This window comes from Pelodiscus sinensis, chromosome 10 (assembly GCF_052426305.1).
Source record: "Pelodiscus sinensis isolate ZL-2025 chromosome 10, ASM5242630v1, whole genome shotgun sequence".
NCBI classification, from domain to species: domain Eukaryota; kingdom Metazoa; phylum Chordata; order Testudines; family Trionychidae; genus Pelodiscus; species Pelodiscus sinensis.
The window spans coordinates 44,813,896-44,839,414 of NC_143061.1; the positions used below are offsets into that span (position 1 = coordinate 44,813,896).

Sequence of the window (25,519 nt, forward strand, 5' to 3'; positions counted from 1 at the left end):
CACTGATGAAGACATAAAGTAACTAGAATTGGCTATTACTCCCTAATAATAACCTCTGCTGAATAATTACTGGCTTTTCCTGAGACATCAATTAACCAACCAGTCAATATTTGCTGGCAATACTGCTCACATGGAAGATAACTATATAATCATGGCTTATAACTGAACTCTTAAACCAAAACACAATTACTTTCACTGGTAGAGCTTGTGTGATCCTCTTCTGAGCAGAAGAGATAAAAGCACTGAAAATATTCTCAAATACTACAAAAAAACAAGTATCAAAAGGGGTAGCCATGTTAGTCTGAATCTGCAAAAACGGCAAGGAGTCCTGTGGCACCTTATAGACTAACTGAAGTGTAGGAGCATAAGCTTTCGTGGGCAAAGACCCACTTCGTCAGATGCACGTAGTGGAAATTTCCAGAGGCAGGTATAAATATGCAGGCTAGAAACAGGCTGGAGATGACGAGGTGGATCCACCAGCTACTAGAAGTGGGCCTCATCCTCCTTGATTGGATCCACCTCGTCATCTCCAGCCTGATTCTGGCCTGCATATTTATACCTGCCCTCTGGAAATTTCCACTACATGCATCTGACGAAGTGGGTCTTTGCCCACGAAAGCTTATGCTCCAACACTTCAGTTAGTCTATAAGGTGCCACAGGACTCCTCGCCGCTTTTCCAAAAGAACAGGATTTCAGTTGTCTGCAGAAGCCACCCAACATGTCCACTATAGCCAACTACCTGCTGTAGCATCCATCCCCATGCTCTAAACCAGCCATTTTATTTTCTAAGCATCATAAAAGAGGAGTAGTAATGTAGTTAAAATGGATACCCAGATAATCAGTGGCCTTACAGCCATTGTATAGAAGAAACAAAATGCAGGACAATGTAGCACTTTAAAGACTAACAAGATGGTTTATTAGATGATGAGCTTTTGTGAGCCAGACCCACTTCCTCAGATCAAAAAGTGCTACATAGTCCTGTATTTTGTTTCAGCTACACCAGACTAACACGGCTATATTTCTATCATTGTATAGAAGGTACATGTTCCATTCCATTTAAATGAAGCCATCCTGCTGTCATTATAAATCTAAAAGGTTCAGCTTTGTGGAAGGATTTAATGGTAACCCGTTAGCAGTAATCGGATTAGAGGGGCTCGTATAATTGCAAGGTCTGAAGAACACATAAAAGAAAACAGAGTTCAGACTTGCCACAGAGGACAGGCATTGAGCTGTGTGGTGTAGAATCAGCACATTATTCTCAGGCATTGGTTTTGGCTATCACATTCACCAGAAATGCCTGCAGATTTCAATGGTTATTGGAAAATGCTTAGCAATGACAATTTTGAGGAGTATCTGAAAGCACTGGGTAAGATTCCTTTCATATTTTTTTAGTAAATAATAATATGCCACCTACCTTAGTCTTGAGTTGGATTTGATTTCTTCTGGGACTGTCACAGGCTCAGCCAAAATTTTAATGCATTCTTAAGAATACTTTCTTTTAAAAAAAAGATTACTTTGTCTTAAGCAAAGTTTTGTTTGATTTTACACAGTCTGTTTTCTTTTTATCTTACTGCCAGTAATCTATGGAGAGATTCAACTACAGGATTTTAAAAGACAAAGTTATTTTCTCAAAATTTACAAAAAACTCAAGAAGAGAAAACAAGTGTATCCAGGTGCAAACAAAATGTACTCTGTGTAAAAGTTTGTGTGTATGCGATTGGCAGGGAAACATGCACAATGCTTGTTTCTCCAAAAGTAGCATTGTTGGATAATGAGAGTGAATTAGTAGGAATTTGTAATGTTTCCTTTCTTGTGTTTGTTTAGAAGTATGTTTGTTGTATTAACAAATTTAAAGATTACAAGGTTTTTTGCAAGTAAGCAAATTAACATACTTGTAATGAACTTTTGTAAAACAGCCAGTGAACTATTTGCTTGTGTTTTGGGCCATCCCAATCCTCTAAAGATTTGTATTGTTGTAGATTTGTGGCTTTACTGCAAATCTTTTTTTCTGTTTTGTTTTCAGATGTAAACATTGCTGTGAGAAAAATTGCCAACTTGCTAAAACCTGACAAAGAAATCATTCAGAATGGAGATCATATGATCATTAAAACGCTAAGCACATTTAGAAACTACATCATGGAATTTGATGTAGGAAAAGAGTTTGAAGAGGATTTAGCTGGGGTGGATGATCGCAAATGCATGGTAAGAATTAGAACTGTTACTATTACATGACAAAAAGATTAGAAATAATTAGTAATAATCCTAGTTCTTTCAGTGGGATGTAAAGGCAAGTCATTTTTATGTGATTGTTCTTACAATTTTTATTTGTGTATTTGACAGCTTCATTTAGACAAGGCTGCAGACTGTTTTTAGCTTGTCTTTACAATAAAGGACTGTTAATGTTAAATGTGAAGCTATTTCTTTTATTAAAGAACTGGCACTAAGGTTTAAATTGTCTCCAGAACAAAGTAATTCTATAGTTATCTTTGTTATTCAAAAAGTCAGTTAGTGCCAAATTCTACCACCCTTACACTGAGCAGTGTTTACTGCTGAAGAAACCCAGTTAATTTTGGTGAAGTAATTTACAACTTGATATGAGCAAGAGTGATGGGACCCCTAATATTTAGGAACTGGTGCTTTTCTTGTCCTCTCTTTTTTTTTTTTTTCCTATCTTCCACCCTTCTGTGCAATTGTAAGCCTGTACGCAGGATTTTCTGTAGGGAGTGCTTTTTTTGAAAATGTGGACTGCAAGGGTGTGAACCCACCCCCCATCCTGTGACCTCTCACAGCACTGTATGTAACTGCTACCTGTAGGACTGTGCTATTTCTGGTAGCAGTATCTTAAAGGAGCAGTTCCTTATGATCATATAAATCAGAAACTGTTACCAGTAGCATATTGCTTCAGGGAGCAGTTCTATACAAAAATGTTTCTTCCCTCTGGTTTCTGGATTCTGAATTTTTGCACATTTCCCTCACTGAAGCAAAGAGTACTGAAGGCTTAGCCCTTTATTCCCTTTCACCGGATTTCGTAAACCTTCCTTTTCCTGCCATTGCTGGACCAAATGTAAACTTCTCCATCCTGAGTCAGAGAAGAATCAGTCATAGAGATGGCGAGCTTTTTTATAGAATGGCTTCCCTGCTAACATCCAGTCTTTGACTCAGCTAAATAGCTTGATATTCTTGAGCCTTTTTTGCTAATTGGTGTAACTGGTCACGAACTACCTCTTGCCAGAGACAATATTTTGTAAAAGCTTACAAGGGAGATCTCCGTAAGATTTGCTCTAGTTTTGTTTTCTGAAATGGATGTGCTAAGTGTGCTGTAGAGTAGGGAAACTCTCCACTGTTGACCATGTTATACTTACATATGTTATACTGATGACATGTATTATCCACACCATATATATACTAAACATTAATCACAAATATTATTAAGCTTAAATATAGCAATAATGGAGTCTAAATTCTCTTTATAATACTCTTGTTCACTTATGCTAAACATTACATAATACTTTGTATAGCTGAAGTATCCTATGGCTTATATAGATAGGAAAGCTGTCAGGATATGGGCATATGATTATTTTATTATAGCAATAGAATGGGCATTACCCTTACAAACTAACTGCTCAAGACAGGTTTGGGAGGTGTCTTTACTCCCTCAAACGGGTGTGTTCCTCACAAAAATAAGGTGTACATGATGATACCAGAAAAATAAGGTAGGAAGCTAATCAGTTAAATCTAGTTTCAGATGACATACACAGTACCTTTTACTAGTAAACAGGGAAGGGATAAAAAGATGGCTTTAGGAATGCAACTTTGGGAGCACACCTGCAGAAGGTGAATGTAACAATGCTGCATGAAACAGCTTCATGGAAAATGGTATCATCCATACAGAATCCTTTCCCTGAACTGTGTTTTTTACTGGCCTGTAGCAATAAATCTGATGCATTGGTTATGGCCTACCGCATCTGGCCCCCAAGGCTCAGAGCTTCCCCCTCCCCCCCCAGCATTGCGGAGCCCACACTGGTGTTCCATCCCTCCATGGGGCTGGAGCACACAAAATCTACTAGTGGACCCTGATTCCTCCTTCCTTCCACACTGACGTGAGCTGGGAAGGTGAGTAAGGCTTCACCTCCCAAACAGATGCTGCATCTTGCATGCTCCCCCTGTATGCTGGGTGGGTTTGTGAATTGAGTATTGTGAAAGAAGGATGGTTCAAAGGTTACAACACTGGACTGCAACTTGAGATAACAGACTCCATATAGCACCTTGGGCAAGTCATTGAATTGCCCTGTGTCTCAGTTTCTCATCCATAGTCTGGGGGTAATACCTCCTTTTCTCACAGTCTAAACAGACAAGGCAAGGAATGGAAGTTCTTCAGGGCTGACACTCTCTTACTATGAGATGTTTGCTGGGATCTTTTGACATCTTGTTAGTACTGTTAGTAAATTATAATACAAGCATAATCAGGCCTCGTATGAGGCCTGCACGGAAAAACCAAAATGAGTTTATTGCTGATTTAATCTGGTCTTGCCCTCTGGATCTCTTTTGCATGCAACCTCTGTTATGCTGTGCCATGATAATTTTTAGGACCACTTATTGGACATCCTCCATCATGACTGCAGTAGTAATTCCTAAACAGACAGGAACAGCAGTCACTTGGACATCTTACAAACAGGGAGGAATTAATAGGGGAAGTAGATGTTATTGGCAACCAGGGCAGCAGTGATCATATTTCAGGATCCTGATCAAAGGAAGAAAGGAGAGCAGCAAAATACAGACCCAGAACTTCAGAAAGCAGTTAGCAAGGGATGTGAAGGGTAACAAAGGTTTCCACAGGCATGTTAGCAATAAGAAGGTGATCAGGGAAGGTGTGGGAACCTCACTGAATGGGGGAGATAACCTATTGATAGATGATGTGGGAAAAGCTGAAGTACTCAATGCTTTCTTTGCCTCTGTCTTCACAGACGAGGTCAGCTCCCCAGACTGCTGCACTACACAAAGCAATATGGGAAGGAAGTGGGCTGCCCTTAGTGGAGAAAAAACAGATTAAGAACTATTTAGAAAAGCTGAAGATACACAAATCCAGATCTAATGCATCCAAGGCCATAGGTGGCGAGTTATATGGGCTCGTGGTGCCCCGTGCTCCACCAATATTCAGAACCGGGGCCCTGCTCCATAATATGGAGCGTGCCCCAGCCCCCACCGCTCAGGAGACTGTGACGAGTGGGGCCAGCTGGCCTCCATGCTGCGGGGAGGCTCCTTTACCTCCTGGGGGTGGGGATCGAGCAGCCCCGTGTGTGAGCTGCTCGTAGGCAGGTCCGCCCCAGCCACATACCTGCATACCTGCTGCAGGGAATCACGGTGATGGTGGTGCTGGAGCAGACTGACTTCTCACCCTGCCATGACCCTAGTGATTTCCCAGCTGCTTAGGGTTATCTGCCACTTCTCATCTCCAGACGACTATCAGTTCCTGATCCTTTCTCCCCCAGAGAGGTTAGTCCCCCTGCCCCCCATTGCTGCCTCCTTTTACCCCCCATCTGAACCCCGCTGGCTCCTCAGGGGGGATTATTCCTGAGATGCCCCTGCTCAGTGTTCTTCCTTCCCCAAGGAATTATCACCCCTCCTGTCCCTGTTGCAATCCGCATTGAGATGGGGGGTGGGGGTTGGTACAAGAGGGTGGGTTGTAATAGCCACAGGGCTGTCACCCCACTAGGTTTTATATTCAAACTACAGGCTGGGGGGGAGAGTAGGGGGATAGACATGGGGGGAAGTAGGGGGATATATGGTAGAGTTAGGGCTGCAGTGTGTGTGTGCCAGGAGGACCCCAGTGTATGTGTATGAACTGATGCTGCAGTAACACGATTAAAACAAGTTTGTTTAATAATGTAGGAATAAGGGCAATCCTGTATGTGTGGCTTCCACTTGAGTCTGAACATGCACCTCTATGACCAGTTGCTGCTGTACATGGTGATTTTTGGATGGTAATTCCACTTTCTTCTCAGTTGTGCGGTTTTAGGATCCAGGATTACATCTGTTAAATTTCCCTTGAAAGAGGAAGGCACCAAGGGACAGGGTGCAGGGGAGACAATGAGGAAAAAGGCAGGAGGGGAGGAGGACAAGGTGGGAGGAGGACAGGGTGATGCTGGGAGAGGAGGGGGTAAGGGCATTGGGAGCTAGAGGGGGGAGGGGGAGGTGTTGGGAGAAGGTTTGAAAGAAGGGGTGGGCATGAGAAAGGCAGGAGCAAGTCATGTGTGAGGGCACAGGGGCATAAGGGGAATGGGGGCAGTGAGTGGTGAGGGGGTAGACATGGGGGGGCAGGGTAGTGCGAGAAGGGAGAGGCACCAGGAGGATCATAGAATCATAGAATCATAGAATAATAGGACTGGAAGGGACCTCAAGAGGTCATCGAGTCCAGCCCCCCGCCCTCAAGGCAGGACCAAGCTCCACCTACACCATCCCTGACAGATGTCTATCTAACCTGTTCTTAAATATCTCCAGAGAGGGAGATTCCACCACCTCCCTTGGCAATTTATTCCAATATTTGACCACCCTGACAGTTAGGAATTTTTTCCTAATGTCCAATCTAAACCTCCCCTGCTGCACTTTAAGCCCATTACTCCTTGTCCTGTCCTCAGAAACCAAGAGGAACAAATTTTCTCCTTCTTCCTTGTGACACCCTTTTAGATATTTGAAAACCGCTATCATGTCCCCCCTTAATCTTCTTTTTTCCAAACTAAACAAGCCCAGTTCATGAAGCCTGGCTTCATAGGTCATGTTCTCTAGACCTTTAATCATTCTTGTCGCTCTTCTCTGTACCCTTTCCAATTTCTCCACATCTTTCTTGAAATGTGGCGCCCAGAACTGGACACAGTACTCCAGCTGAGGCCTAACTAGTGCAGAGTAGAGCGGCAGAATGACTTCACGAGTTTTGCTTACAACACACCTGTTGATACAACCTAGAATCATATTTGCTTTTTTTGCAACAGCATCACACTGTTGACTCATATTCAACTTGTGGTCCACTATGACCCCTAGATCCCTTTCCGCCATGCTCCTTCCTAGACAGTCGCTTCCCATCTTGTATGTATGGAACTGATTGTTCCTTCCTAAGTGGAGCACTTTGCATTTCTCTTTATTAAACCTCATCCTGTTTACCTCTGACCATTTCTCTAACTTGCTAAGGTCATTTTGAATTATGTCCCTATCCTCCAAAGAAGTCGCAACCCCACCCAGTTTGGTATCATCCGCAAACTTAATAAGCGTACTCTCTATCCCAATATCTACATCATTGATGAAGATATTGAACAGTACGGGTCCCAAAACAGACCCTTGAGGAACTCCACTTGTTATCCCTTTCCAGCAGGATTTAGAACCGTTAACAACAACTCTCTGACTATGGTTATCCAGCCAATTATGCACCCACCTTATCGTGGCCCTATCTAAGTTATATTTGCCTAGTTTATCAATAAGAATATCATGCGAGACCGTATCAAATGCCTTACTAAAGTCTAGGTATATGACATCCACCGCTTCTCCCTTATCCACAAGGCTCGTTATCTTATCAAAGAAAGCTATCAGATTAGTTTGGCATGACTTGTTCTTCACAAACCCATGCTGGCTATTCCCTATCACTTTATTACCTTCCAAGTGTTTGCATAGGATTTCCTTAATTACCTGCTCCATTATCTTCCCTGGGACAGACGTTAAACTGACCGGTCTATAGTTTCCTGGGTTGTTCTTATTCCCCTTTTTATAGATGGGCACAATATTTGCCCTTTTCCAGTCTTCTGGAATCTCCCCTGTCTGCCATGATTTTTCAAAGATCATAGCTAAAGGCTCAGATACCTCCTCTATCAGCTCCTTGAGTATCCTGGGATGCATTTCATCAGGACCTGGTGACTTGCTGACATCTAACTTTCCTAAGTGACTTTTAACTTGTTCTTTGTGAATCCTATCTTCTAAACCTACCCTCTCTCTGCTTGTATTCACTACGTTAGGCACACCTCCAGACTTCTCGGTGAAGACCGAAACAAAGAAGTCATTGAATGTCAGGATGCAGGGGTAAAGGAAGTCATTGAATGTCAGGATGCAGGGGTGAAGTCAGGATGCAGGGGTAAAGGAAGGTGCAGGTTCCAGGGGATTCTGGCAGTGAAGCAGAAGGGAGAGACCTACAGGGGAGGGACCAGCATCAGAGGAGAGAGGCAGGGCAGGTGTGTAGAGGGAGGTGTTAGGAGAGGGGATGAGGAGAGGTAGCTCACATGATCAGAGTAGGGCTACTGGAGGAGTGGGCATGGGGGAGAGAAGGGCTGGTGGAGGGGGGCAGGTTGCAGGAGGGCTGAGGGCAGAGAGAAGGGCAGGAGCCAGGCTAGCAGGGGAGGATGAGGAGTTAGGGGGCAGAAGCCACCAGGGGAGCTGATGGAGCCATGGCAGCAGAGAGAAAAGGTAAAGGTTTATAAGATATTTATTAATAACTTGGCTGCCACGGTGGCACATCCAAACAAGCCACATGAACTCAGTACTGGTGCACAACACAAAATTGATTCTGCTCATGAGAGGAAACTCTTAGGCTATGTCTACACTGTCAGCTTCTTATGCAAGAACACATCTACACTGCCATGTGCGCACTGTGCTTTTGCCATCGTGGTCTCTTGTACAAGAAATCCCTGCAGAGTGTCCACGCTGCCCTCTTGTGCAAGAGCTTACACCTGTTAGAAAAGAGCGTAGCTTTTGAGCAAGACACCCTCTCTTACCATGCCGTACTGTAAATTTCCTTGCGCAAGGAAGAGCAGTGTGGATGCTCTGTGGGGTCTTGTGCAAGAATGGCTGTACTTGTGCAAGAAGCCACGAGTATAGACATAGCCTTAGAGGGAACACTTCCCCCAGCCTCTCTGCCCCTGAGTTAATGTCGCACACATTGGGTTAATGCAATTGCAGGATAGTTGCATGAGGGGGGTTTGGTGGGGGCCAAACTAATCTCTGTTGGTAGGAGAATGGTGGGAAAAGTCCTTCAAGAGCAGTGACATGACACCTTTTATTTCTGGCCATGTGTCCATCTTGCCCCAAGCGTGTTACCTCCAGAGGCCTGGCTAATGGGGGTTAGGGGGTGTGGCTAATGGGGGCCAGGGGGTGTGGCTAATGGGGCAACACCAAAAATTATACAAACCTGCTGCCCATGTCCAAGGCTACTGAGGGAGTTGGCTGATGTGATTGCAGAGCCATTGGCCATTATCTTTGAAAACACGTGGCAATCAGGAGAAGTCCTGGATGATTGGGAAAAGGCAAATGTAGTGCCCATCTTTTAAAAGGAGAAGAAGGTCAATCCAGCGAACTACAGACTGGTCAGTCTCACCTCAGTCCCTGGAAAAATCATGGGGAGAAGGGGGATCCTCAAGGAATCCATTCTTAAGCACCTGTAAGAGGGGAAAGTGATCAGGAACAGTCAACATGGATTCACCAACAGCAAGTCATGCCTGACCAACCTACTGCCTTCTATGATGAGGTAATTGATTTGGTAGATATGGGAAAGGTGATGGATGAGCTGTATCTGGATTTTAGCAAAGTTTTTGATATGGTCTTCCCGGTATTCTTGGCAGCAAGTTAAGGGAATATGGATTGGATAAATGGACTGTAATGTGGATTGAAAGTTGGCTAGATTGTTTTGCTCAACAGCTAGTGATCAACACCTCAATGACTGATTAATGTTTGATATCAAGAGGAGTGCCCCAAGGCTCAGTTCTTAAACCAGTTTTCTTCAGCACCTTTATTGATGACCTAGATGAGGGGATAGATTGCACCAGCATCAAGTTTGCAGATGACACTAAGCTGGGGGAGATGATTGGGCCAAAAGAAATCTGAGGTTCAACAAGGACAAGTACAGAGTCCTGAACTTGGGATGGAAGAATCCCAAACACTGTTACAGGCTGGGGACAGAGTAGCTAAGCAGCAGTTCTGCAGAAAAGGACCTGGGGATTACAATGGATGAGAAGTTAGGTATGAGTCAGCAGAGCGCCCTTGTAGTCAAGATAGCTAATTGCATATTGGGGTGCATTAGTAGGGGCATTTCCAGCAGATTTAGAGAAGTGATTATTCCCCTTTATTCAGCACTGGTGAGGCCACATCTGGAGCGTTGCATCCAATTCTGGCCCCTCATTACAGAAAGCATGTGGATACATTGGAGAGATTCCAGTGGAGGGCAACAAAAACAATTAGAGGGCTGGAGCACGTGACTTACGTAGAGAGGCTGAGGGATTTGGGCTTATTTAATCTACAGAAGAGAAGAGTGAGATTTGATAGCAACCTTCAACTACCTGAAGGAGGTGGGGGGGTGTCCAAAAAGGATGGAGAGAGGTCCTGCTTTTAGCAGGGGCTTGGATTTGATGACCTCCTGAGGTCTCTTCCAATGGTTCTGTGATCTCTGCTGGCTTCTTGTGTCCCAAAGAGGAAAATTCTTCCTGTGGCAGATAAGGCCATTTCCTGCAATATCATTGGGAGAACTTACTGAATTAAGTTTAAGGTCCATTGTTTTAGAAGAATGGCTCATATGTGGTGTGCTCTACTTCATGGAGAGGGCTACCACCACTTCTCCAAGAACTAAAATCGGTCAGGTTCTAACCCAACCAGAGAGATACCACATCTTGGAAAGGCTCACTATGCCACAATCTCCAGAGACCAACAGCCAGAGTTTAAATTGATTGAACAAATAGACAAGACCTTCTGTATGAAAAGGGCCTCAATTCTTGAGGAAAAGTTGGGAGAACGGACACCAGTGTCCTTGCTGGAGTTGGGTGGTCTTTGGTAAGCTTTGTAGAAAGCATGTAGGTTCTTTTATTGTTTTAATAGGTTTTCTCTGCAATGCTTTCCCGATTAAGAATAGATGTGCTTGCTTAGAGCTGTGTGGTAATATGACTGATGGCAATTACACTTTTTATAGTATTCAGAGAGAAAGCAAGTCCTGACACTCTTTTTTAGGCAATCTGCCTTGCTAGGAATAATCAGTAAAGGCAGGCGACTGTGAAAACCCAGAAAACTCTGGTCAGAAGAGGGAGAGATGCAAGTCTCTGACCAACAGGACTGATGACTGCAAGCTAGAGTCCTGGAATGCATGCCCTTGTGAACCACAGAAAGGGAATACAAATGCAGTTGCTCTGAACTGTGATACTTCCATTCTCTGGTACCTAAATACAAGTGATTTATAGCAATCCCCATTACTTAACAGAAATCGTGACAGTTTCAGTTACAAAAACAAATCTAGTTTGGGTGCATCTTGGCATACTTTAAGTAATTCTGTTTTCATTAAAAAATAGACAAATATCAGTCTTGCATGAAAAGTTTCTGTACTGGAGACTCTTCAGTATTTCAATCCCAAGTGGTCACAGGTTTCTTAAGGTTTTCTGCTGCTCTTCTGAAAAGCAAGCCAGCAACACAGGACATCAGCGAAATCCCAAGACCTTGCCAATTGAACTTCAAAGTCCTTCAAACTTCACATTTTGTAGACCAAAGAAGAGTAAATTGCCACATGGGAGTGTGTGATGAAGAAGAGGGTGGGCACTGATTAAAGCTGACTGTCTCCTCAGAAGCTACAGTGTATCTTCATTGTATTTCAGGAGCAAGCTCCAGGCACACTGTAGTTTGTCACTTCTCAATCTTATAGAGAAAAGAAGTAGGCTGGCTGCATTCACATAAGTCCACAACACTAAAGCATATTTTCACCATATTTTCCTTCTGCTGTTGTGTTTTACTTGTTGGATTTGATTGAATCTGTATTACAGACAAAACATTATCTTTATTAATTATCTGAACATTAAATTTGTAAGGGATGTGACTATTCAGTATGTACATATTACAATAGTTTAAAGTAATCATTTGAATATCATAAATAAACTGAATCATATTCCAAGATGTTCAGTAGTTTAATAAAGTAGACTTGATAGGACTAGTTCAGACTTGTGGAAGAGAAATCAATCTGCCTCTTTCAAGTCACTTTTGCTTTACACAAAGGTGTAAGGTCAGAATTGGACCCTATTATAATGTTATATAAAGAATGAAGGTAATTAAGAAATATCTAGGCAGGGTCTAGTACACAGTATTAATGGATTTCATAAGAGAAAATAACATTGCTAATCTATTTTATATCAGGAGTCATAATTAAGACCGGGTATGTCTACACCACAGTATTATTTTGAAATAACATTTCTACACACAAAATGCATTTGGAAATAGCATGTCCACACTGAGTGGATGCTGAATCGCATTTAAGGCCAGCCAGAACCAGGTCCGGCAGGGCATCAGGTCAGGATTTACTTTGTGTTGCTGCTGCCTGAGGCTATCTGAGGCCTGCGCTAAAAGGGACCCCCTCTGAACAGCCAGTTCTCAGGTTTCCCTGCTTGCTTGTCTACCTCGATGAGGGACAGCAAAGCATCTTGTCTCTGCATGCTCTGATTGCCATCACTTGGGACACCACAGCACTCTGCAACATGGAGCCGGAGCTGCCCCTGGTCACTCTGGTGCTTCTCTTGGATGTGTTGCTACAAGCCTGGCTGCACTTTCCACAGGCTGCCATCCGGGGGGTTCATCGGAGGGCTGTCAGTATCCAGGAGGCCCTGTGGGAGAGCTTCTACCCTGAGGAGCACTAACAGTCTCCCTGGTCAGCCCCAGTAGGGGCTTGTGCCTCATTCCTCCCTCACGTCCTTCCACTTACCCCTCCTCCAACCCCTCTTCCTGATGTAAAATAACATACACATTTTTTGATAAACACAAACTCTTTACTTAACAAAAATGGTGGGGGGGGAATGAACCTCTGAGACTGGGGAAAGGAGGTGGGAGAGGGGAGGAGAGAGTGCGGGAGAGGGGAGGGGGAAAGCTGGGAGGGGAAGCTCAGGGCTCAGGGTTGGGGGTCTCGCTGGACCAACTTGATTTTCATGCAAACCTTCTCCTGGGTTCGCATGTGGCCTTTGGTGGCCAGGCTGGCAGCTATCCTGCCGTAGATGGCTGCGTTCATCTGTCTAGTGTGGAGATCATGGACGTTGGGGGCACCCCCCCCAAACTGAATAAGGTCCATGATCGCTGCTCTGGACCAGGAAGGTGCCCACCTTCTCCAGGCCCTGGCAGGCTCCTGGGAGCTGGCAGACTGCTCCTGGGGATGTTGTACCAAATAAAAGCAAGCAGGATCTTATGAGGGGGATAAGGCAAAAAGCCACATTTATTGTAAAGATAATAATAAAAAATAAAGAAAAGATAGAAGCAAACAACGTTGTTTAACTACTTATTCCTAACACTACTTAACCCTTATACACTTATATATAAAACACCATTCATTCATACATCCATTCATTCAAGTTCTGTGTATAGTTACCAGCCTGGAAGTTGCTTGTGACAGAATACTGGCCAGGTATTCTGTACACAAGTGATGGTAGTGGGGAGCGAAGTCCTGATCAGATGCGCATCTGAAGCTCCTGGTGGGCTGGCAGCAGAACCTTGGACTCTGACTCCATAGTTTTTTAGTCCAGTTCTTATAGGAATTTCTTCCTATGCCAGTCTATGGAAATTGCTGCATCATGCTGATGTCTCCAGGGTGGCTGCCAGGTGCTCGTCAGTGATCTCATCGGGTGGACCTCCAGTACTTGGTTTTCTCCACTTGACACCTTTTGGTTGCACTGGCACCTGACGCCTTCTTCAGCCCTTTGTTGCTGTATTCTCAGCCTGGCACCTCTCAGAACCATTCACTCATCATCCAAGCACTCTATCATACATTCATACAGTATTTTGTATAATAATAAAAGTTGTAGTTACAGAAAGTTTCTGGGTGGTATTGCTTAAAACATTCTCTGAGTGCTGAATAAAGTTACAATGTTTTAAAGAGAACAGGCCTCAATTAAGTAACAATGCCCTTAGTCAATTACAGGGCTTGGCTCCCATAGCAGAGTTAGTGGCTTGACAATGCATTGTTACAATGTATCTCTGCAATGTCAATTTCAAGCAGCCCCTTGCACAAGCTTGAGCATGCCCTGGAGTGGGGGGGGGGGGGGGGGGACTGTTTCTGGCTACATAGGATTATATTCTTAACAGTTCTAAATTACATGACCTAATACATTATATTCTAAAGGGACAATAATAATAATAAATCTAAACATTTAACAATCTTAACAAATAATAATAATAAGAAGAAGAATTAATAATAAATCTAAACACTAAGTTGTGGGGAACAAATTATGGGGAGTCACTTCCATTTGGAGGAATCATTTTCAATACATTAATATGTTATCCCTACAGGGAGCGATGGAGGGCTGTCTGCCAATGGCTTTCTGGCTCATGTTTTGGGGCCACTGGGTCAGGGGCAGTGATTACTGGCTCTGGGCTGGCAGGCTTGGAGCTGGCACAGGCACTGTGGCCAGAGTCAACCCCTTTAAGGGCTCTGGGGAAGGGGGAAGGAGAGGAGTGTTCTTGGTTGAGGCTGGAGTGGCCACCAGGCTACCCTGGGAAGGCTGGAGGCCCCCTATATCGAATTAAGTGTCTACACAGCACTTATTTCAAAATAGCTATTTCAAATTTGGCGTTGAATGTAGAATGAGGTTTACCAAATTCGAAATAAGTACTCTGCTATTTCAAGTTTATTTTGAAATAGCGGTTTGGCTGTGTAGATGCTAGGAAAGTTATTTCGAAATAAGGGCTGTTATTTCAAAATAACTTTGCTGTGTAGACATACCCACCATGTTTACCTGAAAAGCAGCCATACTGTAATTCAAATCACAGGAATTTCAATGGGTCTACACAGAGGGAAAAAAGTACTACTCTGTGCAAGTATGTGTGCCATTGTGAATTGTGCCATTTTATTGATATATGTTGAATAATCTGCCTCTAAATTCAGAGCCTTTCAACTTGACCCTCAGATTCTTTCCTGTGTTCCTGCCTCCTTTTCTGATTCTATCCTCCTGTGACAGTTCTCTCCCCTCTGGGCTCCTTGCTCTGTGCTTTCAGATATGCCCTTATGTCCCTCAGTCCTACTCATGTCTTTATCAGTCTATCCCTGGAGCATTTTTTCAAACAGTGCTACATTAATGTACACTGGGGATCTTTTAGTGCACACCAACAGGTCTATCTGGGCCAGTTAGTGTGGGGCAAGCTAGTGTGTATTAGAATATACAGCCCTCTGCTGTGGAGTCCACAATCTGGCCAATTTGTCTTTCAGTAGAGATTTGGGCAGGCACGTGAGGGTATGTGTACACAGCAAAGAACAACCTGTGGCTGGCCTGTGCCAGCTGCCTCTGGCTTGCGCTGTGAGGCAGTTTCATTGCTGTGCAGATTTCTGGCAGTAGCTGCAGCCTGAGCTCTGGAACCCTTCCACCTCTGAGCCCAGAATGAAACAGCAACTCAGCCGGAGTGCTGAGCACCTGAGTTGGCTGGCATGGGTCATCCGTGGGCACCCGGTTGCTGGGCAGACATACACCCTAGCTGTACAAACATCATCTAGACTCCTGTAGCAGCAGATTTCTGTTACCAGATGCCAGAACTACGAGGAGCAGCTGCAGCGAGAGAGTGTAATTGTAGTATATCCAACCAACCTATGTGCTGCAAAGTGAATCAGAAGACAGGACATTGGGGAGGGGGGAACAGATCATGGTAGCGAGAATACAAGTGTGAATGTGGGGGAAAGGGAGAAATAAACAGCTATGTTAAGTATATACACAATGTATGTGGACAGTCACCCTCCTCTATCGAGTGTGCTAAAAATAGCAGTGCAGCCGCAGCAGCAGCTCAAGCTGTCCATGCGAGTACAATCCTGACTGACCCCTGTGTAAACACTCGGGACGCTAGCCCAAGCTGACACCACAGACACCATCTTATATAGAGCATGCTTGCTTGAGTGTCTGTCCCTGCTAGAAAGTACCCTCCAAGCTACTGTGTACAGACAGACAGTGTGGCTTTTGAGGCACAGATTCAGCATGCAGATACTGCCACCCGTGAGATACTGTAATCATGGCCCATTCTCCTCTCTGCTTGTGGGAATATTTACTGCTTGCTTTGACAGGATGGCAGAGGTGTGATTGTCACGTACACCACAGGAAGAAATCTGTCTGAAAAATCCTGTAGATTCACTTTCAGTAGGTAGCAACTTTTTAGCCCCTCCAGCACAGACTGTGTCTCTAAGCCATGTTCCGCCACTGTTCCAAAGTGCATTTTATTTCTATAGTCAAGTCAAAAACCAACACATTCATACCTATACAGAAAATGACACCAATGTTTCTATAGGATGTTAGTGGTCCTTCTGTTCACAGACTGACAAGCTCCTGGAACATTCCTTTGCTGCAATTTAAACCCATTGCTTCTTGTCCTATTCTCAAAGGTTAAAGAGAATAATTTTCTCCCTCCTTCCTGTAACAACATTTTAGATACATGAAAATTGTTATCCTCTCCCCTCTTAATCTTCTCTTTTCCAGACTAAACAAGCCCAATTCTTTCAAATTTCCCTCATAGACCATGTTTTCTGGACCTTTCATCATTTTTGTTAGTCTTCTCTGGACCTTCTCCAATTTATCCTCAATTTTTCCTGACATGTAGCACCCAGAACTAGACACAGTACATCAGTTGAGACCTAATCAGTGCAAAGTAAAGCAGAAGAATTACTTCTTATGTATTACTTTCAACATTCCCATTAATGCATCTCACAATGATGTTTACTCTTTATGCAACATTAATCATAGAGCTGGAAGAGACCTCAGAAGGTCATCAAATCCAGCCCCCTGCCAAAGGCAGGACCAATCCCAATTAAATCAACCCAGCCAGGACTTTGTCAAGCTGAGACTTAAACACCTCTAGGGATGGAGACTCCACTACTTCCCTAGGTAACCCATTCCAGTGCTTCATCACCCTCATAGTGAAATAGTTTTTCCTAATATCCAACCTGGACCTCTCCCACTGCAACTTGAAACCATTGCTCCTTGTTCTGCCATCCGTCACTACTATGAACAGCCTTTCTCCAGCCTCTTTGGAACCTCCCTTCAGGAAGTTGAAGGCTGCTATCAAATCCCCCCTCACTCTTCTCTTCTGCAGACTAAATAGACCCAACTCCCTCAGCCTCTCCTCGTAGGTCATATGCTCCAGCCCCCAAATCATTTTGTTTGCCCTCCTCTGGACCCTTTCCAGTGCATCCACATCCTTCCTGTGATTGGGAGCCCAGAACTGGACACAATACTACAGATGTGGCCTCACCAGAGTTGACTGAAGAGGAATAATCACATCTCTGGATTGACTGGCAATGCTCCTCTTAATGCAACCTAATATGCCATTAGCCTTCTTGGCTACAAGGGAACACTATTGACTCATATCCAGCTTCTCATCCACTGTAATCCCCATTGTTACACTCGTGACACATATTTAGCTTGTGTTCCACTATGAGCTCTAGATCCCTTTCCTTGGTACGCCTTCCTAGGTAGTCCTTTCCCATTTTGTATGTGTGTGACTGTTTCTTCCTAAGTGGAGCACTTTGCATTTGTCCTTATTGAATTTCATCCTGTTCTTCAGATCACTTTTCCAGTTTATCAAGACCATTTTGAATTATGACCCTATCCTCCAAAGCACTTGCAGCCCCTCGCAACTTGGTGCCATCAGCAAATTTTGTAAATGTACATTCTATACCATTATTTAAATCATTAATGAAGATATTAAACAGAACTAGTCCCCAAACTGATACTTGCAGAACCTAATTTGTTATGCCCTTCCAGCATGATTGTGAACCATTGGTAACTACTATCTGAGAATGGTTATTGATCCAGTAAAGCACCCACCTTGTAGTCGTTCCAGATAAGTTGTATTTCCCTAGTTTATTAATTAGATGATCATATAAGACTGCATCAAATACCTTACTAAAGTCTAGATATACTACACTTATATATAACCATATTATCTTCTAGATGTTTGAAAATGGGTTCCTTAATTATTTGCACCATTATCTTTTCTTGTTAAACTGATTGGTCTCCAGTTCACTCGGTTGTCCTTATTTCCCTTTTTATTGACTGGCACGATATTTGTCTTTTTCCAGTCTTCAATAATCTCTCCTGTAGTTCATGACTTTTTAATTGCTCAGATATCTCCTCAGTCAGGTCCTTGAGTATTCTAAAATGTATTTCATCAGGCCCTGGTGACTTAAAGACATTTAATTTGTTTCAGTAATTTAAAATTGTTCTTTTCCTGTGTTAGATTCTGAACCTACCCCATTTTCAGTGCTACTTGCTGAAAACTGAAACAAAGAAGTCATTGCCATTTCCACATTTTCTAGTAGACTACGGGATAACATCGAATTAAGATATGCAATTTCAGCTACATTAATAATGTAGCTGAACTTAAAGTACCTTAACTCGATCTTTGGTGCTGTCCACACTGCAGGAAGCCAAAGGGAGGACACTCTCCCTTTGACTTCCCTTACTCCTCATGGAACCAGGACTACTGGCATCGACCAGCGTGCTCCTCTCATTTTGAATTAGCTGTCTTCACTAGATGTGCTAATTCAAACCCTGGAAGATTGACAGCAGCAGCTTTGATCTTCTCTGTAGTGTAGTCATATCCTTATTGGTTTTCCCTCTTCATTTAGTAATGGGCCTACCCTGTCCTTGGTCTTCCTTTTGCTTCTAATATATTTGTAGAATGTTTTTTGTTACCCTTTATGATTCTAGGTAGTTTGAGTTCATTGTGTTCCTTGGCCTTTTTAATTTTGCCCCTTCATACTTGTTATTTGTTTATATTCGTTCTTTGTATTTTGACCTACTTTCCACTTTTTGAAGGGCTCCTTTTTGAATTGGAGATCATTCAAGGCCTTCTTGTTAAGCCAAGATATTCTCTTTACATACTTCCTATCTTTCATGTGCAGTGGAATAGTTCGCTCTTACACCCTTAATACCATCTCTTTGAAAAACTGCCAACTGTCTTTAATTGTTTTTCTTCATAGATTTGCTTCCCATGGGATTTTTCTATCAATTCCCGGAGTTTGCTAAAGCCTGCCTTCTTGAAATCCATTGGCTTTATTTTCTCCCTCCTACCTTTCCTTAAAATCATGAACTCTTATCACTTTCACTCAAGCTGCCATCCCATGTTCAAACTCTCAACCAGTTCCTTCCTATTTATTAGAATCAAATCTAGAACAGACTTCCTCCTAGTAATGTCCTCCACCTTCTAACATAAAATATTGTCCCTTATACATTCTAAGAACTTGTTGGATAATCTGTGCCCTGCTGTGTTATTTTCAGCAGGGGTACTTTTAGACTATAAAAAAGCTTCTTTCAAATGAGATCATTTAGACAGCCAGAAGAGTTTCGAAAAAGCGATCTGCTTTTAGAAAGAGAGCACCCAGGCAATCTGGATGCTTTATTTTGAAAAAGCCCTGTTTGCGTTCAAGAATGCCTTTTTTTTGAAAGAACTCTTTTGAAAAAAGGCATTATTTCTGGTAAAAGTAGGTTTACCAATTTTTTAAAAAAAGCTGCATTCTTTCGATTTAATTTAGAAAACACGATGTCAGTCTAGATGGTGGTGAAGTTTTTTTGAAAAAAGGCCACTTTTTTCAAAAAAAACTCAGTAGTCTAGACATACCCCAGATGTCTGGATAGTTGAAGTCCCCCATAACTACCAAGTTCTGTGCTTTGAATGATTTTGTTAGTTGTTTAAAAAAAACCTCATTCACATCTTCTTCCTGGATAGATGGTCTGTAGTAGACCCTTATTATGACATCACTCTTTTTTTTTTAACCTTTACTCTGAGACTTTCAATAAGATTGTGTCCTATTTCCATCTTTTTAATATTGGAAAACTTTGTATTCTTGGGCTGAGCATTTTGTGGAAGAAATGTATTTCCCTGCATCACACTTAAATTCTTCTTTGACTTCTGACAAGTCTGTCATGAAACTGATTGACCATGTAATAAAAGCATCTCTTAGGATACAACATTGTCTTACTAGAGGCAACTAAGAAACATGAAGGAACTGATCATGTTCTTCATGTCATCGTCTTCTTTTGCTTTGTTTCAGAGCACTTCCAGGGGCTTGCAGCAATTTGAGTGTCTGCCTGTACTTGATATTGTTGTATCACACTTTGCCGTCAATTAAATCTCATCCTATGATTCCTGTTGTATGATTAGAGGAGTGTCAGATATCTATATGGGTATGTCTACACTACAAAGTTAATTCGAACAAACGGATGTTAGTTCGAATTAACTTTGATAGGCGCTACACTAGCACTCCGCTAGTTCGAACTTAATTCGAACTAGCGGAGTGCTTAGTTCGAACTAGGTAAACCTCATTTTACGAGGACTAAGCCTAGTTCAAACTTACTAGTTTGAATTAAGGGGTGTGTAGCCTCTTAATTCGAACTAGTGGGAGGCTAGCCCTCCCCAGCTTTCCCTGGTGGCCACTCTGGGCACCACCAGGGAAACTCGTATGCCCTCCTCCCAGCCCCGGAGCCCTTAAAGGGGCACGGGCTGGCTACGGTGCCCGTGCCAGGTGCAAGCCTGCCAGGTGCAAGCCTTCCAGCACCCAGCCAGCAGACCCTGCACCTGGCACGCCATGAGCCAGCCAGGACTGCAAGAGGCGGGCACCCGCCTGGTCTAGTGCAGACATCGTGGACCTCGTCCACGACCTCCGCACTAGGCACAGGAAAGTGGCCGTCTAGGGCAGGAGAGCTGCCAGCCTGGCCACCCAGGAGCAGGTTGGCATGAAATTCAGGGTGGTCCACTGAGACCCCCGACCCTGAGCCCTAAGCTTAGAATGGCCGTACTGGGTCAGACCAAAGGTCCATCTAGTCCAGTAGCCTGTCTGCCGACAGCAGCCAACCCTAGGTACCCTGGAGGGGATGGACCAAAGACAGTGACCAAGCCATTTTTCTCATGCCATCCCTCTCCAGCCTTCCACAAACTTTGGGCATGGACACCATTTCTACCCCATGGCTAATACCACTCCATTGACCCAACCTCTACATTGTCTTTTATTTTCAGAGGAACCATATCATATGTTTAGATGAGACCTGCCATTTTTTTCCTTGCCTGAATTCATCTTTCATCTGCTGTAACTTGCATTTTTTATAAAACAACTTATAGATGTAAAGAAAGAATATTTTTATATCTAGGACGGCTTCATTCCCACACTGCTCACAATTTCTGTGTAGTATTTGAAATACTATCAAAATAGTACTATCAAAATATCAAATACTATCAAAATACTTCAAAGTAGGAATAAGAGATCCTCCGGAATAGGGCTTTATTCCGGAGGATCGGGCCAGTCTAGACGCTCTTTTCCAGCTTTTCTACAAGCCGGAAAAAGCGGTGGACATCTTTATTTAAATCCCGCGGGGGATATTTAAATCCCCCGCGGATTTCCCTATTACAAAGTTTAAAATTAGCATGTCCCTTTCGGAAAAGGGGCCAGTGTAGACGTAGCCCTGAAGAAAAGCAGTTTAATTGATACCATACAGCTTAACTTATCAAAAATATGTATAATATAAAGCAAAAGATGCTAAAGCAAACCTCAGAGGTAGAAGAAGAAAGATTTATTTGCCTTCTGACTAGGTGTTTTAAAAGCCTGTGCTTTCTCAGACTTCTCCAGGGTACCCATGTGGCACAGTGGATAGTTTCAATGTATTTTGTAGAAGTACCCCCGACTTCCTCACTAAAGCACTCACATACTGTACAGCAAGAATTAAAAACATTGCAAGTAAATGAATAGTATGTACAACTATTTGCTAAATGAATAGTATTTACAACCTGCTTGTAACTTGGAAGTAGAAAATGGAAGAGGTTTAGCAAAAAAAAACCAAAAGGAAATGGGGGCAAAACAGAACTAGTACAGATGAATAATAGTCACTAAGGTGACTTTAAAAATCCCAGGATTGAATAGAAGCCTAAAATGCAAGCAGCTGTTGGAGGTTGTGGCCTATGTGTGAAGAAGGAGCTATGTGGCTGAGCATAGACATAGTACTATCAGAAGGTGGGGTACGTTAAACTGAGGTGAATCCTGCTCATCATACTCTGCCCGTTAATTTGCCTGCTATGCTCTTTGTGCCCCTTCAGTTCATGAGTTATATTTAGCATCCATCATTTCTTGTTCCCCCCCTAAAATGCCAATGAGTAGTACACCCACGCACTTTCTCTAAGCTGCATTTGACCCACCATGGTGTAAGTGACTAGTGTAAGGTCATATTGAAGGTAATTAACAGAGTCAGAAATATAAGCAAGAAGCCCTAGCTCAGTGCCCAGCTGTGATCACAATGCCACTTAATTTTATGCATCCTAGCTGATTGTTAATGGATACAGTGAAATAACACAAAGCACTTTTACAGGCTGTTTTGTCTGTTCTTCCCTTTTTGTGACCTGCAAAAATGGAGTTTAACTAAAGTTTAACAATCAGAAGTGTTGTGCAATGTTCAGAACAGGCGTTATCTCCTGGTGAGCACATGTTGCTTGCTAGGGAATTCTGGTCTTGTCTTGTCTTGTGTATCTTGGTCTTGTCCTTCACTTGCCTGGCAGATTTGTCTCCCTTTTGTTGCTGGTGTTCTGTGCCCTGGTTAATGTTCACAATAATTTAAGAGGATCTTTTTTTTTTAAGGGAATGAAAAGTGGTAAGGAAGGTTTAGAGGGTATGTTTACTATTTGAAGTAGAAGCAGCAGTACAAGCAGTTATGAATCTGAAAATCTAAATTACATTTTTCTGTTTCTGCCAGCCAAGAGTCACTGAATATTCTAAGTATTGCAGTAATGCTGGGGATTCCTACTCCAGACCTGAAGAGCTCTATGTGGTTTGAAAACTTGTCTCTCTCGCCAGCAGAAGTTGATCTAATAAAATATATTACCTCACCAACTTGTATCTCTAAAATAATCATTATACCAAAAATAAATTAGTCAGTAGTGGGAAGAACTGTTTTAGTTTGCAATGTAAACCCCACCGGAGTGCTTCCATAGCTTCCTCCTGAATGTGTGAATCATAGGAGTGAAATAGAGCCTTCTCCCAACATGTTTAATCTAAGATTTAACAAGTTTAGTATTTGTGTGATGCACTCCAGTAATATAGTGATCTTTTAGTGTTTAAAATGCAGCTTTTATTCAGGAATAAAACTATTTATATCTTTTGGGTGTATTTTTTTAATTTCTCTTATATTATTTTCCTATATTGTGTCCTACTCATGAGGATGCTGCCACACTGGCAGAAATGGAGACTGAAATATTCCATTTACTACAAGCAGTGTAGGATTTTCAGGAAAGCAGGGAATCTCAGGCTTACATGAATTGTTATGAATTTATGACATTAAGATCTTATCAGATGAACTTGGACTATTTTTTTTTTTTTGGTCAGAGACCCCAAACTGTGTCCACATCTTTCTCCAGGCTAGCCTATTTCCTTAAGCATCTGGGTTGTCTGTTAGACGTATGCGGTGTCCACCAGATGGCACTATGCAACAGGCAGCAGCGGTGCAAGCTTCCTTCAAGGGTGGGGAATGTGCTCTACAGGGGAGTTATTTCTTAAGGACATTGATGTATTGTTTGCAGATTAGTTTTTCAGGCTTGGTACACTTTGCGTGATGCTGTTTAGAACAGTACCATGACACAGCACACTAAGAAACGGTTAGTGTGAAGCAGCAGGATCTATTAGACCAATTAATGAGCAACATGGGCATACACTTTAGAAATCACACCCCGTAGAGCACATTGCCATATCCTGTGCACAAGCCCTTATGTAGCCCTGCCAACGTGCTTCTATGGAAGGACTAATCCAAGAGCAGCCCAGTATCCAGGCCCATTCATTCCTCAGCCTATCTGGTCAGACTGCCAAGAAGGGACAATTAGCACCAAATGACACAGTGATTTTTGTGACGTGCATGGATTCCATGCCAGCTTTCCATCCACAGAAGCCTAGTTCATTCAGGACTGTTTTTGCCATATAATTAAACAGTGTTTTCTCAACAGCATAAATAGAAAAATACTTTTACAGTTACCCAATCGTTAGGGGGCATGGCTCTTAGGCAAGCTTGTAATAATGGAAATATTCAGAGCTAACTCTGGCATCGACTTATCACTGTACACAGAAACTACGTACTGTGTTTTACTTCTTAGTAAAGAATAGACATTTTAGTGGCAATTGCTGTCCATGTAAAAGCATAACCCTATTCCACTTGAGTTAAAGGGAAAATTCCATTAGCTCTCAGTAGTATTTTCTCAGCTGCCCATTTTTATTATCTGCCATTAGAGTTTGAACTAAAGAGAAAAACCTCAAGATAAAATGCTGCTGATTAAGATTAATTCTCTTGATGTAGCAATTTCTGCTACCTCTAGAACAAAGATGAGGAGAACAGATTATATTCTCTTTGAATTCTGTAGGAAATGAGCATGAGATAAGGTTTGGCTTGCTCACGCCACTCAGGTGAGCAAGCCAAAAGAGAAGCCAAAAAAGTCTATAAGGAATTCTGAGTAATAAAGCTGTTGGATTAATGCAAACTCTTGCCTCATGCCTCTGGTGGGTCATGCTGTATTACCTAAAAGAATATCTCTCTTTGATTGGAAAAAAGGAACATAAAAACATTGCATTTTTCTGAGCTCAGGCAGAATTTTAATCACCTTAGAAAGCTGAAAAAATAAAGTCTCCCCATGCTGCTTGAAAGAATGTTTTATTTTCCCTAGCAGAACTAGACCTGTGAGGAGTTATCAGACCTCTTACAAGTTAGACAAAGATGCATAAAGTTTATTATTGTTGATGTGAGTATTGGATGAACATAAACTGATTCTCATCTCACACTGATTTTACTCCTATGTAATCCCACTGATTTAAATCGAGTTATTACTGGTATACATCAGAATAGAAACAGGTCTAGTGTGCTGCTATTTTGTGGTTGACAATTTATGTTACTTGTGCAAATGATATGTAGTGAATTCTTTACTCCATGGCTGCGTCTAAACAACATCCCGTTCTTGAAAAAGGGATGTAAATTAGACTATTTGAAATTGCAAATGAAGCCGGGATTTAAATTTCCCACACTTCATTTGCATAATGGCGGCTGCGTTTTTCCCCAAAACGGGGCTGTTCGAAAGAAAAACGGCCATTTAGATGGGGATCGATTGAAAATAAAACCCTTTTTTTAAATATCCTGTACTCAAAAATGGTTCCACAACCTGAGACTTTCCAGAGTGTCTGGATGAAATCATGAAGGAGATGGACTAAGGATGGGTGCTGGGAGTCTAAGGGCCGAGGCCCCCCATCTCAAGGGGTCTGAGGCAGTCTGATCCAGACTCCTGTAGCCGGGTCATGTCTAGGTTGTGCTGTATCAGGAAAAGCAATAAACCCTCTCTATTCTAATGGCTGGCTGAGTCTGTTCTTTCTGCTACGGGGCTGCATGATCAGGGGGACCCCAACTCATTATCACAGCATTTTCTGAGTACAGGATCTTTCGAAAAAGGGTTTTATTTTTGGTCGATGCCTGTCTAAATGGCCTTTTTTCTTTCTTTCTTTCGAAAAGCCCTGTTTTGAAAAAAACCACGGCCGCCATTATGCAAATGAAGC

General features: G+C 42.7%; 1 protein-coding gene across 1 annotated transcript in view; it reads left to right on the forward strand.

The window, feature by feature from the left end:
- Positions 1-670: 670 nt before the first annotated feature.
- The window catches only part of LOC112543495 (retinol-binding protein 1), a 93,021-nt gene continuing 68,172 nt past the window's right edge, over positions 671-25,519 (forward strand). The window contains exons 1-2 of the mRNA XM_006124988.5: positions 671-1,366; positions 2,024-2,202. Coding sequence (XP_006125050.1) covers positions 1,294-1,366; positions 2,024-2,202 — 252 coding nt within the window. The 5' untranslated portion in view covers positions 671-1,293. The remainder of the gene's footprint in view (positions 1,367-2,023; positions 2,203-25,519) is intronic.